Source organism: Scomber scombrus, chromosome 6 (genome assembly GCF_963691925.1).
Source record: "Scomber scombrus chromosome 6, fScoSco1.1, whole genome shotgun sequence".
NCBI lineage: Eukaryota > Metazoa > Chordata > Actinopteri > Scombriformes > Scombridae > Scomber > Scomber scombrus.
In genome coordinates this window covers 31,765,478-31,783,232 of record NC_084975.1, presented here as the reverse complement: position 1 = coordinate 31,783,232, position 17,755 = coordinate 31,765,478, and the positions used below count along the sequence as shown (strand labels likewise).

General features: G+C 38.2%; 1 protein-coding gene and 1 long non-coding RNA gene across 6 annotated transcripts in view; one reads left to right on the top strand and one right to left on the bottom strand.

The window, feature by feature from the left end:
- The first annotated feature begins 1,753 nt into the window (after nucleotides 1-1,753).
- Nucleotides 1,754-3,443, top strand: LOC133981507 (uncharacterized). The gene is made up of 2 exons (XR_009925304.1): nucleotides 1,754-2,610; nucleotides 2,653-3,443. It is a non-coding gene; the product is annotated as an uncharacterized LOC133981507 (long non-coding RNA).
- The window catches only part of ppp6r3 (protein phosphatase 6, regulatory subunit 3), a 30,644-nt gene continuing 15,497 nt past the window's right edge, over nucleotides 2,609-17,755 (bottom strand). For 3 of the 5 annotated variants that reach the window (XM_062420240.1, XM_062420237.1, XM_062420238.1), the window contains 13 exons: nucleotides 17,633-17,748; nucleotides 16,971-17,056; nucleotides 16,453-16,539; nucleotides 15,379-15,476; nucleotides 12,151-12,205; nucleotides 11,563-11,693; nucleotides 10,484-10,599; nucleotides 9,994-10,213; nucleotides 9,774-9,871; nucleotides 9,305-9,500; nucleotides 5,587-5,694; nucleotides 4,379-4,450; nucleotides 2,609-4,211 (listed from right to left, as the gene is read on the bottom strand). In XM_062420240.1, the coding sequence (XP_062276224.1) occupies nucleotides 4,160-4,211; nucleotides 4,379-4,450; nucleotides 5,587-5,694; nucleotides 9,305-9,500; nucleotides 9,774-9,871; nucleotides 9,994-10,213; nucleotides 10,484-10,599; nucleotides 11,563-11,693; nucleotides 12,151-12,205; nucleotides 15,379-15,476; nucleotides 16,453-16,539; nucleotides 16,971-17,056; nucleotides 17,633-17,748 (1,435 nt within the window). In that variant the 3' untranslated portion in view covers nucleotides 2,609-4,159. The remainder of the gene's footprint in view (nucleotides 4,212-4,378; nucleotides 4,451-5,586; nucleotides 5,695-9,304; nucleotides 9,501-9,773; nucleotides 9,872-9,993; nucleotides 10,214-10,483; nucleotides 10,600-11,562; nucleotides 11,694-12,150; nucleotides 12,206-15,378; nucleotides 15,477-16,452; nucleotides 16,540-16,970; nucleotides 17,057-17,632; nucleotides 17,749-17,755) is intronic. The other 2 variants (XM_062420241.1, XM_062420242.1) reach the window with 2 other exon arrangements.

Below are 17,755 nucleotides of genomic sequence, written 5' to 3'. Positions count from 1 at the left end.
ACACATTCCCTACAGAGTGAAGAGTGTTTTATTGTGAAATTTCAACAAACAGGTACAGTGGTAATAATTAGGTTTAATACCGTTAAAGAGAACATCAGAGTAAACAATCACTTGGATTTGTCTCATAAACTATTGGTAAAATAAAACTTACACCAGATTAAACATGAGGAAATCAATTCAATCTTCATAAAGAACACATATCAGCAAAAGCATGTAGGATATATGTATCTTTTAGGACCTTCACTTTGCTATAGGACCATGCTTACCGTACTTACTCTAATTCAGGTGCAATGGAAATCAGACAGCGGCTCACTTTACCACAGTGTCCAGAGAGCCATGTTTGCATTCATTAAAGAATGATGGAAAATAAATTGCTGAGACTTGAAGATTGGTCAGTGAATGTTGCATCTGCTTGTATTCTGGTTAAAGTTCATCATTATTACAAAGCCAGTAGAATGATATGCAGTTATATATATAGTAGTAAAATACAAACAGTGGCTGGCATGAGGTAAAACACTGTTACTCTTCTGTGAGTTAGTAGAGTTCCATCCCAAAAAAAAAATAAAAATAAAAAATATATATATATCATACTGGTATCTAAGTATATGAGGCATTTAAAAAGACAGGCTTGCCATAACAATATGTGTCTATACATGTTGTGTTGGTTTAATTGAACACTGAACTGCTCTGTGGGTGTAGAACAGTGTGATCTGTGCAGGTGTACAGCTGTAAAAATGGAGGAGGTGCTCCACTCATTTTCTCTGATTGATACTTCTCATATTTTACTTTAATGCAACTCACCAGATGAAGAGGTGAATTCAAACTATTGAGCTAAAAACATCATTCTTGTTTAAAAAAGAAAAGTAAAAACAACTTTTAAAGTAATGACTTTGGCTTTGATAAATCTCACAGTTGGAGCTTGTTGGAGTTCAGGCATATTTCCTTTTTTTTTTTTTTTTTTTAAAGAGAGATTTCTGACCTGTTCCAGGTGTTCCAGGTGTTCCAGGGCTGCCAGAAGCTTGTAGCAGAGTTTGATGACATCCTTGATCTTGAACATCAAGCTTCAGAACTTCTCAGCAGACTCACATCATATTAATGGTTAGGATGGTTTCAGGTCCAGACACACAGATATGGTAACTACTATGTAATGTCATGTGTGATTATCCAAGGACTAATATTATCCCATGAAGGAAGATTATTAAGGATCCATAAGGATGTAATTGGATAGAGATGACTTGATGTTTAGTGTTTGGAAGTTAGCTTTTAAAGTTCATTAATGAGAATATTCAAGATATAAATCACCAAAGAAAGCTCAGGTGGGATTTTGTGACCTCCCATGATAGACCAACCCAATAATTCATCTGCAAGACCACTGCTCTTCAGAAATTAAGATGAAATTTAATTAACAATCTGACAAAAAAAAAAGAAGAAAAAAGTGGGGGTTAAACTGTACTAGAATGTGTAAATAGCTTATTCCTTATTCCAATGCTGGTACAGAAACCTCGGAGTAACAAAGCCCCCCCCCCCTTCTGCTCACACAACAGAGGACAGCTGCTGTTTTCAGAACAAGTTATCAGAAGTAGAGGACGTGTGGTTGGCGTAGTGACCGAGAAGCATCATTTCAAGAAGGGTGTTTGTGTGTTTGTGGAGGATACACCTGCAGGCTCACACTCTCACAACCTAATACCAACTATCTGTTAACAAGCTGCACAACATGTTACACTTGAGGGGAAATTAAAGGGATCCATGGGGGGAAAAAAAGGCGGGCATATCGGCTGAACTACTAACAAGCTTCAGTCTAAAACCCTATCATTCACATCCTGGCTGCAGGTAGGAGAAGTGCTGATTGGTTGATTTAGAGTTCTAATAAGAAGAGATTTAACGTATGTAGCCAATCATAATTTTTGCACAGTAGACAAACACATAACAGTTGGTCCTTTATAATGTTAAGAAAATACAGTAGATCCAGATGTGTTTCTCAAGGATTAGTGAACCACGGTCTAAAATCTATATAACAGACTATGTATAATATATATGTTGTAGAACGGAAACTACATCTGGAGATGTGGCAGGTTGTGGCTGTGAACAGTTTAAGGTACCCTGTAGAGTTTTTCACCATTAATAGCATTATGGAGCGATGTATTTATGGGTGGGTCACCTTTTTTTTTTATTAGTTAATGTTTGAGATTGACCCTGCCCCCTCTAACCTGATCTACAGGTGGCAGTATGACACCAACATAAGCAGCTGAAACACACTAAAGTGAATATGAACGTATGGAAGTTAAACAACGCAGATTTCAACAAATGTTTTATGGAGGAATCAAAATGTATCAAACAAGAATACAGACAATGCTTGAGTGAGGAACACTGAATGAAAAAAGATAACTCCACAGGGAACCTTAAAAAACAGCCAAGTTTGAAATTTCTTAAAGTCAGTAAACGCCCCATGAAGGCTTTTACAGTAGCAGCTGATTCAAATTAAAAAAGGAGCTTAATTCAGACTGATAATAGCACAGCATTGAAGAAAAAAAGCTTAATGTGGCTTGTTGCTGGGGTGCACACAAAAAAAGCCAAAATATACAAAGACTTCTGATTGAACTTAAAATAACTGTTCTAGCCAATCAGGAACGTGCTAGTTCACATTCCTTCTAGATTAGACGTTATAATCCAATAAGACAGCATGTTAACAGTTCTGTGCAGTGTTTCAGCATCTGATAAGCGCTTCACTGACATCAATTAGTCAAACTGAACTTCGTGGATCTATTTCCATGTTTTTAACAGTACCTGTATAAACATTGCCCCCACACCACCAGCACAGCTGTTTTCTTAACACTGTGCTATTTAGTCTGAGTTTAGCTTTTAGAATAAACACCTGTGAGCAGATTTCACCTCTTTTTTTCCCACATCCATAATTTTAACTGGTCGTCTTCAGACATGCAGTTTTTACATGTGGCTCTACTGTGATCTTACAGAGTAGAGGATGATTTCACTTACCAGAAATACTCCTATTCTGCTAAATGTAGTTTTGATTTCATTTCACGTTCCTGCTTAAAGTTGAGCTGAAGCAGCCCTTTCATTTCCCTAAAAAATATTTCTCTAAAATGCTGCAGTAAGGTAAATTCTGAATTCCTGCAATGGGAGTTAATAAGAGTGAATGTGATCTAAAGGGAGACCCCCAAAGTTGAGGAGCACTGGTGTAAAAAAAAAGCACTTGAGATTAGAAAAAAAAAAAGAAGTTAGGGCTAAAAAACACATGCTCAGATTGAGGCTGTGATGATGATGTCATCTCTCATGTTTAACCTTCTAGCTTGTGAGGTATGAACCTGGTTAGCATGAACGCAGCCCGCTAGAAGGAGAGAGAACATTTGGGTATGGCTCTTTAGTAACAAAACATAACCATCATCTCACTTCCATAATAAATTAAAAAAATTATACCAAAAAAAGGCGTGTCAATTCTAAATCAAAGCAGAGAAGAATACAAGAGAGAAACATTTACATAGAATACCTGCAGCAAAATAAAAACTTTTGAGTGAAGTTTAAAATGTGTTTCGATTGGTTGGAGCAGCGTCGCTCAGAGACACAGATCAAATGGTGGGTGAGACTTTTTTTTGTTTGTTTGTTTTTTAAATAGATCAAGTGTGACTGTTAGCAGGGTAACAGATTCAGCCGCTAACACCAGCTTAGTGTTTGGTCGGCTCATCGATCTGCTGTTCCTGCTCGTGTGGTGATTCATCGTATGTTTCTGTATACATTTTTCTTTTTATAAAATATTTTATTCATACAATCATTTCTTTAACTATAGCAACATTACTATTTAATTTTTGAGTGGCAAGATATCAGTCGCACATCACCTCATAAGAACAATAGTATATAAACAAATGCAGAAAAAAAATTATTCTGTATCCATTTGAGTATGTCTCTCATTTTGCTTTTCAGTTCATCTTCTTTCTGTACACCTGTCTCTCTCTCATTCTTTTTCTCTCTCTCTCTCTTTCTCTCTCTGTCTGTCTGACTGTCAGTGATGAGCCGATGGGAGTATTGCTGGTCCTGGTGGGGGCGTGTGATTGGTACAGCTCTGAGCAGTGGCCTCCGCTGAATGGCCAGGAGGAGGGCCCTGCATGGCAGAACAGGCTGGCCATTGGCTGTCACTAGGCGACCTTCATGCCGGCCCGTTGACGGTTGGCTCTGAGGACGCGGCACTCTGGTCCAATCTGGAGGAGACAGGTAAAGATGGAGAGGTGGATTATTTAAAGAGGAGGGAGAGAAAAGCTATTATAAACTACAGAAACATGTATCATCAGAGACCTCAGTATACAGCAGTGCATGACATGTGAGGGCTTTCCTGGTTTACATGTTAGTGAGGGGCAGTCACACTTACTTGGCCTCCTCTATGGCTGACATGTCCTCTAGAGGACCATTGGGAAGCTCCGCAGTGGACCGACACTTCTCACTGTTGACAGGACACACGGATATGAAGACAACCAAGATCAGATTCATCTTAACACAACACTCACAGTATGTTAGAAAACATCGTCTTAGAACAAAGAGTCAGATTCAAACATCTGCTGCAGGTGCTGGCTGTAGTTTGTGTGAAGTTTGTATGCTGGTGGATGGTGCTCTGGAATAATTGATTAATTCATAAATAATCAAAAAGTTAATTAATTACATTTGCATTGAAATTATGCACTATAAGATTTATATGATCTATTAAATTAAATAATAATTAAATGTATAATATCAATTTTGACAGGTAATAATATTTATTTGGTATCTATTTATTTGGTCATTCTTTGTTTAAATGAATTCAAATGAAATGTATAAATGGTTATGAATGTGTGCCACTTCCATTCATTCTGTTACAGATGTGTGAGCATTGTGACACCAGAATACTAACAAGATTAGAGTCTGCAGTCATGTTACCAGCTGTGTGCAGCTGTACTGAGACAGCACTGTATTGAGCTAAATGCTGACGTCAGCATGCTAAAATGCTTGCAGAGACTATTAACATGCTGATGTTTCACACATATAATGTTGACCATGTTCACCATTTAGAGTGCTAACATTTGATAATTAGCACTAAATATTTGTGCAAATTTCTTTAATTGTTGAGATATTTCAGCACAGTGACATAACCAAGTTAATAAACTATTGTCAATATAAAATAAGAAATAGCATTAATTGTCAACTTCCCTTTCCTTTCCTTTGTTAAAGTGCCTCATTAAATGCTAATATTATTTTAAATGGCCTTTTAGAACACCATAAAAGTCCATCATTATTCCAGAGGCACACTGCAGCCTCCAAACTACTGGAACACTGTAATGATACTATGTGATTTGTATGTTGTGGCTCTTATGTGGGTAAATGTGTAACAGTTAGTGTAAATGAAGGTAAACTTCAGGTATCAGCTGACACTGATAATGCATTGACTCATGTCAGAGTAAAGGATGTCATGTGACTCAACATGTTGGTTTCACTGTGCTGCTTCCACTCAAAACAAAATGACGTTTAAGCTGTGTTGAACACTATTTAAGTTGTAGGTGTGTGTGTGTGTGTAGGTGTGTGTGCGTGTGCGTGTGGGTGTCTGACCCTGTTTTGGGACAGCAGGCAGCGGCTGAGCTGTTGACTCCTGTTCTCTCTGAATCCTGACACTCCCCTGCTGAGTATTTGTCTGAAGAGGCGCTCTTCTCTTCGTCACTGGAACACACAGACACAAATATACATTAACATCACATGAAGAGATTCATACCAACCACTTTTCCCACAAACACACACACACAACACAGTGAGATGTGAACAGTGATGCATGCTGAACTGACTTGACAGAGCACACGGTAAAAACAAAGGATGGAGGTGTTGAAATGGGCTAACTGGGAGAAGCATCAAAATGTACAGCAAATGGAGAAAGTCAACTGGTTTGGTTTGTTTAGCTGTGACGTTCTGGTTTACTGCAAATGCCTGAAAATTAGCAGGCGAGCCTACAAACTGATTTGGACACTGATTAGACCAAAATGGATAGTGCCAGCCGTCAGTCTTACTTTGTCTCAGCGAACCACCAATAATCTTGATGAGGCCTCAATCAAAGCAAACACCCAAATAATCCTGAGGCGTTACACTGCTAGTACAGAAAACAACCTGGCATGCTTTAAAAGAAGGAGCCCAATTCAAGTTTTCAGTAATGACATAATTAATGACAAGCATTGCAATACTCTGACAAAAGTAATCAAAATCATATGTCTTTAATGCTACTTTATGTACAAAAAGCAACAACTAAACTCTTAGTCTTGGAGCTAGTGTCACTGAAACAAGGTCACTTTTTATAGTCCATTTCTGAGCACACAAGATTTCATTTCAGCCACAGTCTAGCAGATAAAATTGATCAGTTTATAGTTTTTCTATCAGTGCTGGCAGAATAATAACTCCATCATTAGTGAGTTCATCACTTTATTTACATGAACTGAATCTTTAATAGAAGGACACTGATAGGTTTTGTGTTTTTTTCTTCCTGCATAATAGGGCTGCTGCTTCTCTAAGCAACTTACATCTCAATCCAATAAAACTTAATGACAGAGCAATTTCCTGTCTATACAGAACATTCACTTTTTATGATTTGATTGTAATAAGCAACATCTGAAAAGGAAAAAAAATCTATCCTTCTATTTTAAGATTACAATAGCTTAGCTCTGATCATCATGTAAGACAGGGGTGTCAAACATACGGCCTGCGGGCCAGAACCGGTCCACCAAGGGGTCCAGGTTTCAGGAGCAAGTTAAACTGAGGAGCTTATTTCATGTAAAATGCTGCTTCATTGGTTTCTCCACCCTGAACACAATACAATTCTCTGAAAAACAATGAATACATATTGTGATCATATTTAAATGATTCATATTCTGAACATTGTGCAAAATGTGTAAAAAAACTGACACATAATATTGTTGAAATTGCACTAATGTTTCTTAAGACATCTCAGGCTGTTCACCTGTATTGTAAATAGATGGTTTATTATAGTAAAGTTATGATATATACAGGTTATGTATTATTTGTAGGTTTTTATTATGCAATGCTTTTACTGGTCCCACTTGAGATCAAATAGGACTGTATGTGGCACTTCAACTAAAATGAGTTTGACACCCCTGATATATAGTTATGAGTAACTGTGATGAGTGGACTGTTATAAATAGAAGGTAAATGTTTGTCATTAGTCATATTATTTACTATGCAAACGCTGGGTTATCTTTAAAATGTATATTGTGGCCACAAGCTGCTGATCTGCTGACCAGATCTTTATGGTTTGTTTCCAGCTGCTCTCTGGAGACGCAGGGTCGGCTGTTGTGTAACTGCATGAATTAAATCAGCTGTGCTTGTTCTATCTTAGCAAACGACTACGACCAGTACTGTGACTCCATGTTAGAATTGATTAAGCAGTTGCACCTTCCATTGTGCATTTTAACCTTATTCAATCCCAAAGGAGACAACAGCTGAGGGACAGAGCCAGTAAAAATGCAGATGTTCATAAAGTAAAGTGTAAGAGTGAATTAGAATAGTAATAAAGCTGTTCAGAAAAGATAAGCTGGCCTCCACTCTGGGGCAATTATACTTCCGTTGTGTCATTTCTAATAATAATGCTTATAATAGAAGGCTTGCCCTGTTAAGATAAAGCCACTTGAAACTGCATTTGGACAACACCTTTGGTAGAAACACATGCAGAATGGAGATAATGAAAATAAAAAAACAAACAAGGAGCTGAAACCAAAGAAGAAGAAGATCAAAATTGGGAAAGAAAAGTTGGTGGTTGACGTGACAAGACTACATCACGGCTGCAGGCTGATCTCTGATTGGCTGTACATACCGATAAGATTTCAACACTCTGAAGAAGACCACACCCACAACGCACAGCAAGAGAGAGAGGAGGGGAAGCTCAGGTTGTAAGTGTCTCTCAAGTTCATTTAGACAAGTTGTTATTTACTCAAGACAGACAGACAGTATAATGCAGCATCAAACAGAGAGGGGGGGAGGGGACAGAAGGACATAGGACAAGCATTTTTAATGAGCTGTTCAGTCAGGATAGGCAAGTATTTCACTGTGGAGGCTTTGTGAAGGGGGGGGGGGGACTGTCATTAGCTTCAATTCATTTGAATTACCATGAATGTCAAAAGGGAAGTTTTCATGGTGTTCATAGTCCCTTTTCAAACTACTCCTGCAACATAACTCTCTATTTGGTTCCAAACTAACAAATTTCTAATTATGGCTCAATAATAAACAGAACCAGTCCAGCTCACAGGCAAGTGTGTGCACTGGTGTGTACTTTGATCCTTTTCATCACTACGGAGGGCGTTTAATACTCATAATATGGTCAAATATAATTTAAAGCCTGAATATAATATTACAGAAGAGCCCTTTATCTTCACATAGGCTTGGCTGTCATTTATTTGCCACTTGTTTTATATGAGCTATAACCTCCACAAATGACAGATTTTTACTTGTTTTTTGTTCTGGAGGAAGTAAGTGTTATTGTCTTTTTGGTTATGCCTAACAACTAGAGAAAATTGCTATTATTCCCTTCAAACTTTGCTTTTATAACCAGGATAGTGATATTTTGAAATTGAACTATTTCCAAATGGGCATACTTTCTTTCACATGAAATCAGAAAACATTGTGTTACATAGTGTTATCAGAAAGAATGAGAACAAAATGTAAGACAAGTCAAACAGTCTACTGGCTCCTATATTCATTAACTGTTTGGTATTTCCCTGACCTTGAGATTCTCTTTGACCGTCTGTAGGTTCAGGTGTTTCAGTCCAGTGCACAGATGAGAGTGAGGGGTGCAATAAGGTCGGAGATTCATTCAAATGAGGCAGCGCAAAGAGAGTCGTTGGTAATTTGGTAGAAATTGAGCCTTAGATGTGTCAGAACCGTCTGTTTCTTCATCTAGTGATTTGGCAATTTTAACTAACCGTTTATTATGTAAATTAACTATTGTAATTAAACACTCCAACCAGTAAAAGCTTTTTATTTTTAATACCTCGGGGGCCTGTGTTAGATCTCTGAGTTAAATTTAACACAGCTAAAACCGAAGTGTGTAGTGTGAAGTCACTCATAAGAAAACAGATGTGACCACACTAATAATGAGACATTCTGGTAAAAAAAAACAAAAAAAAACACTAATACACAAGAGCTTTCCAGCGCTCCCCTCTTTGGGTTTTTCCAACACCAGAAGCAGAAACTGCTACAGAGAGCTTCAGTATGTCTTTCTTTTTTTGTTGTTGTTGTTGTTTCGTGTGTGTGTGTGTGTGTGCGTGAGGCAAACCTTTTGAAAACGGCGGTCTCAGTCTTGGCGTCGACAGTGAGACTGACTGTTTCTTTCATGGAGCCGTTGATGACCGTCTCTGTGATGCTACGCTGCTCGTTGCAGGTTATTTCCTCCTCTGCTTTAGATTTCCCACAATCCTTAGAGGAGGTGGAGGAGGGTGAAGCCACACTGGTTCCCAACCAGCCGTCACATTCTGAGGGTTAGTACAGAAAGGAGATGAAGGTCAAGCTAATTTAAGCTGTTTCAACACTTAACCACTGCCTTGAAGTGACTTTGGGTTGTTTACATGTTTCCACTGAAAGACAAGCGAGTAAACACAAACACATTGGCAAGTGTTATATTTTTTACTGAAGTTTTATTAGAGGGAGCCCTGGATATTTTGTGTGTGTGTGTGTGTGTGTGATGATCACATGGGTGTGCTTAACTACAACTCTCTGTCTACATGGATGTGCACGTGTACACTTACCTTCAGGCTGCATGGGTGCATTGACCCCCAACGGGTCCCCTGTCTCTATGCTGGTTTCCATGGCAACAGGAGAGTTGCACCTCAGAGGGTCTTTGGGACTGAAAAAGAACAATCTCTATTTAAAAATCAATCTATTCGATTGAAAGATGATGACAGGTAAAGGCGAGCAATGCACTGCTGCTGACAGCAAGTGAGAGAGCAATGTCAGTCAGCATCTTACCTGATGGGGGTGAAGTTGGAGAAGTCAGCCCAGCCTGTTGTTGCAGTGCTAGAGGCAGCATTAGGAGAGGAGCTCCATGATGAATCTGACAGGGCTTCTGTGGAGGTGGAGGAGGGGGACAGGGGAGAGGAGGGAGCAGGGTTGGTGGGGCTAGAAGCTGGAGCTGTGGAGGTACCTGTGTCCATGGGGATGTCATCAAAGTTGGCTGTCCACACTGGCCCTGAAAAATGATACCTAGTTAGACAAGACTGCAATGATGGTTTTCTCATTAACAAATGGTCATTTTGTAACTCGCACCATCAGCAATGTACATAAACACCCAGAAACTACTCATAGTTCTTATGAGGTCTAAACTGAGTCCAAATCATGAATCTTTTTCTAATTTCTAATCCAAACATTCAAACTGGCAAAGATGGTTTTACTCTATCATTATTATTATTGTTATCATCATGTCCTTTGATGGATATGTAGAAGTCTTCAGCACACCAACCTGTGTCGACCTCCATTCTGTCATCGGTGCTGGGGTTGGGGGCTTCAAATGGATCTCTCTTCACATCCTCCTCCTCAGAGTCTGTGCTCTCTTCACTGTCTGTGCTGCCTGAACTCCTGACATGGACACACAGACACATCAAGTGTTATTTACAGTCATCAGAGTTCATCCTCTCTTTATACTGCAGAGAAAAGCCCACACTCATACTGCTTTACTGAATGTTAGCCAGTGTGTTAATTAATCAGTAGAATAAGACGTGGTGGGTTTTTAAACATCAACATTGAGTAAAGAGGAAACATCTGGGTCATTTTTATGGGAAATGTTTAGTTTAGTGTCATTTTATAGATAAATCAGTAACTTTGATAAATCAAAACAGTCATCAACAAATCATAAAAATCATTATCAGTCATATCTAACCTGAAAACTGCTCTACACTAAAATGCCCTTGCTGGTGCTCATAATATGTAGAACACAAGTGTTTGGTTGCACACACAACCTGAATGTACTTTTTAAAAGAGAAAAATTGTGATATGAAGGTGTAACAAGGCACAAGAAGTTTATCTAGTGTGAATTTACAAAGAGAGACAGATTGAAACTTCAGGCTCCTGTGAAGCCAGTAGCAATTTGCAGGTGAGCCAGAAATCTGAGTTAATATTTTTGGTTGGAATAAAAAGTATTTCATTCACACTGGAGATGAATAGAAGCTGTGCTACTCTTTAACAAAATACTACAGTACAAATTACACACGATTATAGGAAACCATTAAAAAAGGAAAGCAGAGATGTAGGTTGTATTTACTTTAAGCAGAGTTGTTCTACTGTAAAACTTATTGAAACTGCTTGACTAATGTTACTTTATATAGATGTAATATTACTATATTTTCAATGTGCAGTGCAGTTGTATTATGAAGGCAAAAAAACTCAATATAAAGACTGATGAGAATCAGGAGCAAAAATGTGATTAAGGCATCCCTGCTTTTATGTGAGCTCTGACTTTCCAATAAGAAAAAGGTTACCAACTGAGCATGCCTTGTAGGCCAATTCAGTATTTCATTGATGGTGTGTGTGTGTTTATCTTACCTGGGGCGCCTCTGTGCCTCTGGTGCGAAGGTGACATCTTTTTCATCCCAGATATCCTCCTCATCTGAACCAGCGTCTTCAAACTGCTGGATTTTCTCCTTACAGCGTGCCTCAAACAAAGCTATATTCGCCTGAGGAAACACACACACGAGCCACACACTTAGAAAAACATTGTTTATATGCACACTACTCACATACAGACTACAGTTGGATCCTAGAGAACAAAAGCCACTCAGCCGTGAAGCAGACATTAACATGTATTATTCCTTTTTTAAAGTAATGGTACAGTTCTGCCATACATTCGGGCTTTGGTTTGACATGTGTGCTTCACTCCACGCTTTGGGTTCAAATACAGGTTATAGAAAAGATTCATCCTCATTTTCTACACATCTGCCATACATTTGTTGTCTACAGAGCATTACAGGTTTATCTCAGTGTGTGGCATCTGCTTCTAAATTAATGTTAACACTGATATCAGGAAATAATCATGCCATATTAATCAAACACATTTTTATTTTTTTCCATGAGAATGAGATTTTTCATTCTTTGACTGTGTATGAATTCAAGATGAATAATCAAAGTACTTACACTTTCATTTGTATTCAGAGAAAAATTGATGTCTGATATTCTATCAAAGGGAATACTGCAATGTTAAAGAGAACAGAGTTTAGTTTAGTTAGGGTCGTTAGGCATCCACATATAAAAGGCAGCACACAGACAGACAGGCTGGAGCACTCGGTTCTAACACTTCATGTTCCAATACCACAAGGAAAGATAAGACGTGTGCTCCGACTGTGCCAGCTTCATGGATACATTTACGTAGTGCTCAAGAAAGAAGAATAATTTTTGAAATAACAATTTTTCTATTTACATGCATGATTTGGGTTGTGAGCTGGTCACACAAACAAAAGCAGACAGAATAAAGGCTTCTTATAATACGTAGAAAATGTGAAGCCAAAATAGCTACTGTCAACATTTAGTCAAGCCAAAGTTTCAAAAAACTATTTTGTACCCAACATTTATAATTGTAGTATATAAATAATAATCACCATCATCTTAACTGTAGCCAGAGAGGATTACTATCAGTGTCAGGTCTCTGCTGTGGGTCCAGCACTAAGAGGTCCAGGACTTTACAGAGACAGACAGAGGGAACTGCATGTCTGGCTCTATCAAAGGTGCAAAAATACACTTTCCAACAACTCCTGCTACATGTTCTAATGCTGGACACAAAGCAGAGACACAAAGCAGATTCTGAGACCTTCTCAACTGATTTTATCTACAAACTAAGTGTTCTTTTTGTTCATTCCAATCATTTTAATATAAGGCAGCATGCTGCAGCCTACCACGGCTAATACCTGAATAACCACAGTTAGAAGTTATTACTTCACTATTCAATGATGGACAGGAAGGTAGGAAGTAGTATTTTGTTTGTAGAGCTAGACCAGCAGTTTACCCATACTTCCTGTCTGAGTGAGGCTAAACACATCCTGAACCATCTCAGTACAGAACAGCTCAAGATGAAACTATCAGACTTTAGTGTAGAAGCAAGATGTTTGTAGCAAAATGTCACTGTTTAGACATTTTATCTTTCCAGAGTGAAACAAGTGAGTGAGGCTGTTTAATTATTACACAGCTGTACCTGTCCACACATGAACCCTACAATCACCACCTGTCCCCATACCAGCTGAAAAATCCAAAACTCAAACAACTGCATTATAATAGCCCACATGGAAACAACATTTTTACAACAGTTACTAGAATTGTACTGAAAGATACTCTTCACCTAATCCCACTTTACTTTCCAACGTGTGCATTCATGATCATTGACAAGTATCTGACCAGTATACAAAGTGAATGGATTGTTAAGGAAAATGTGGTAAATGTAGGCAGCTCTCTCTGCCGACTTTTCTTGACTAGGTCAGACCTTCTCCAGCTGTCTTGAATGCACAGATGGAAAATCACCAGACAGACCTCAGGCAGGTACACCAATACAACTGTTCCTACTCACTCCAATCTCAACAATGAATACATCTTTTCAAGTAAGTGTAATACTGTTGCACCACTTCTGCAGTCATATATTGTACCATTTTAGACTTAAATATTTTTCAGTGTGTTTAATCTGAAGGGCAGCATTATTCTCTCACTGAGGCTAGGCTATGTCAGTAGGTTGTGTTGCACTGTGCCTCATTACATGCAACCAAATGCTTGCTATTCTGATAAGTTGAACTGGAGCAATTTTGTAGGCTTGATTCAGCTGGAATCTGAATGTGTGTGATTAAATTTGTTGTGTGACCACAGTATCTGAAAGCCGAGAATGGAAGCATGTCACACAGTTAGCATGTCTTGTGATGTGTGTGTAGGTTTCAAGTTTCTAATAGGTATTTACATGAATAGGACCTCAGTACAGTAGGTCTAAAGTGAGACTGAAAAACTGCTGAATTTCTCTTCTGTAAACACACACACTGAGTGTGAGGAATGCATTCTGAACATTTGTATTGGTGTATTGATTATTTCATCCAAGAGTCCCACAGAATTTGCATTTCCTATCCTATCCAGATAGGTTGGATTTTTTTTTTCAAGTCTACTTCAATGCAATACTCAAATGGCATGTATACAATGAAAGAGTTTTCTGTCGCTGTAGTCACTCCTGTCCTTAGTGGGGCGACTCCACAGCAAAGGGTGAGGGATATGATCCACAGTCATCACTGTGTGCAACTATATTATGAAGCTTCAGCAGTGTTTAGTACACAAATCAAATGGGCATGTGTTTTTATACTGGAAAATGTGTTTCCACTGACAGTGTTTTGTTCCTGAGCAGCTTGTTTTTCAGAACCAAAACACCAGCAGTGAACCAAAAAAAAACACAAAGAACAAGGACTTAAGATTTGGTTCTTAATCTTTTACAGCAGAGCAGGGCTGCAACTCATGACTATTTGTATTACTGACTCAAGTATTTTCTTCATTGGCTTATTAGTCGGTTGTAGGTTGAAGTATGTGTTTAACTGTGTGAAAAATAGTAACAGAATAGAAAAACCCATTCCTGTTTCATTGTTATTTATAAAAAAAAAAAAAAAAAAAAAAAAAAAAAAAAAGCATCTATGCACTTATGCTATTTGAGTATTTTATTCAGATAGACTTAAAAAAAACATCTAAGCCCCATCCTTTAATGCTACGCCCAAGATCTATGTAAGGCTCCACTTCACCCGCTGAACTCATCTAAAAAGGTTAAAAGCAGACACTTTCAATCATTTACAAGCTATCTCTAACAACCCACAACCTTTGCAGATTATAGCCCCAAATCCAGATAGCCCTTAAGGAATGAAAACAGGGACAACACACCAACACCACCAAAGCTGGATCCAGTTTCTCTTCTTTTAGTCATGTTTGTATTGGCACACTGTATGATGTTCGATACATCAAAATGGAAATAAGGCATTTCCTGGAAGAAGTGACACTGGTTTTAATAACAAATAATCACTGATCTTCTTCTGTGGCAAACTACTTGGTAATGATAGGTGCCTGGACTGTTTAGAAAAAACTTTGGATGCATCTTAATTTAGCTGCACAGACATCCAGATCCAGATTTTAATGTATAGATCAAACACAATAAATGATCTGTGTTATGTCATGGTATATCAATGGGGCCGAGGACTCAGCCTTGAAGCATACCACACATCATTAATGCCTTACATGATCTAGAAATGTTCAATCAGACAGTGACCCTCCAGCTTTGTAATGTCTTTAATGTCTTGTCCCTTCAAGTGTTACACAGTAATATTTAGAAAGCAAGTCCAGTCATGCAGGATGAGTACTCACTCCACAACATCGTCCTGATCAGCAAACTCTTCATCATTGAAGCCGAACTGCTCAATAAAATTGGACGTCATTTGTTGCATCTGATAATCAGAAAAGGCCTGGCAAAGCCCAGGACCAACGATAATGATATAGTCTTGGCTCTACACAAAGCTTACTTGCAGTACAGAAAATAGCAAATCCATATATTGATATTGGGTTTAAAAAAACAAAACTAAAAAAAACTAAGAATGTATAACATGAATGCTAAATAAGTTAATAGCTAAAAAAAACAAAAACAAACAAACATGCATTTAAAGTCAGACACCAAATGCTTTGACATTAGTTAAAAAAATCTATTTCAATTTTCCTTTATCACATTAGTAGTTAAGTAAATTAATTCAAAAGATAGTGGAGAGATGTCTGTGTAGAGTCTAACTGCAGAACCCATAGTCACAAAACCTTTTCACACATACATAATCTAGGAGTAAATCTGGTGAATTCTATGCATTTCAGTAGGTAGATCCTCCTGAGTGGGAATTTTGATGTTTTATGATAAAAAAGGGTCTATAGATGACAATGAAAGATGTTTAATAGATCTAACTGTTGCATTTGACTGCAGCCAGCTGCTCTGAATTCATGTTAGAGTCATTTGAACAGTGATTGCATACACCACCCAGAAATTAGATTTTTGATCAATTACTCAGTGTATGTAGACTGGATGAATGTTATGCATCAATCACCTAGAATTGAGCTTCTTAACATTGTAACAGCTTCACAATTAAGTTAAACTAATGATGGACAGAGGCTTCAGTGTCTAACCATACATGATGTATGTAGTTATGAGGCTTTAGTACAAATGAACAGTTTATTTTTGTTCACATAGGCCTGTCTTACAGCTGTATATAGTACACTGTTGCACACTGAACATGTTTGATGCTCTCCGCCTGAGACTATACTGTCCCCTTTCACTAATTAAAAGCCTCCATTCTATCTATATTCTAAGAAAAGCTTAAATGGCTAAACAACAAAGCTTCTTTTAAAAAGGTATTTGTTTTATATGTGTCTATGGGCCTGCGCTGTGTGTTGAAATCTTACTTGTTGTAGAGAAGAGTCCTGGTGAAAGCCGCTGTCTTTAAAGTCCACCTCATCGTCACTTGAAGAGTGGATGTGGTGTGTGTTCACCTAAAGAGAGGAAACCACAAGATTGATTTCATATGTGAGCAACTTGCTGAGACAACATTTTATGTCATGTCTACATAATGAGATCGGTGGCAGAGGTGCTATTTGACGTCAAGTCAAACTGTAGCTTTACAGATCACACCTAAAACAAATAAAGCTACAGTCTGTACAGTCATGGTGTAATTCAATAAATATGTCTTCAGGTTTGCTTATGCTGTGCTAGTCTAAATCTTTCTGAAATTATAAAGTACAGTCCATGAGTAACTAGGTATATTTAGATGTAGTTTTACTTACAACAGTGCAACATAGCATTTAAAACTTCACTGTTTGATTTCAAATCCACAGGAGTAATGCAACATAGACAAATACATGAGGATTACAGTGAACATCCAACATGGGATGGCATGAATCCAGCTGTGCTTGTGGTAACTCACCAGGTCAACAGTGTTTCTCTTGTTTGTGTCAGACAGCTGCCCAGAAATAAAGGCCTCCCATTTATCTCTGTCCTCCGCTGGAAGCTCTGTCACACACACACACACACACACATATGTTACTCACATTTGCCTCTAAAAATATATAAGTGTGAACTGGAAAAATATATAAAAAATAGGACAACCTAATGTAACCTTTTATTTAACATATCAGCAGAATATAGGACAACTGTGACTATTAACATGAGCAGAGTGTCAAGTGGTGACATCCCCTCAAGCCTACAGTGCAGCCACTTGCCGGTGGCTGCGAGTACATTGACTATTGAACTGCTAACAGAATAACTCACAATATCCGGTGAGTGAAAACTACTAATTTTCCCTGCATGCAAACATGAAGCATTTCCTGTAGCTTTGTCAATATTTTAAGGCGGAGTTACTCAGGTCTTCCACTTCCATAGTTCTACACTGGTTTTCACATCATTGCACACAAGGAGAAGGAGCACACGCACATGCACAGTATAAATATATATGTAATAAATTGTTAGTTTATAAAGTTGGTTTTACTTTAAAATGTTTGACTGTGCTCCTAAATTAAAAACCAAGTTAGCATAGAGCAATGAAAAGATAAAGCTAATTAGCTTGATAGATGGACGGAGAGATGTTACCAGAGATGAGCTGTTGTATCTGCGGTCCGTTAGGGCCTTTGTCACAGTTATGAACTATAGAGTTGGCTATTCTGGTGAGGTGACCCATGTAACCTCGTCGCCGACCACCTTCCGCCCTAAAAC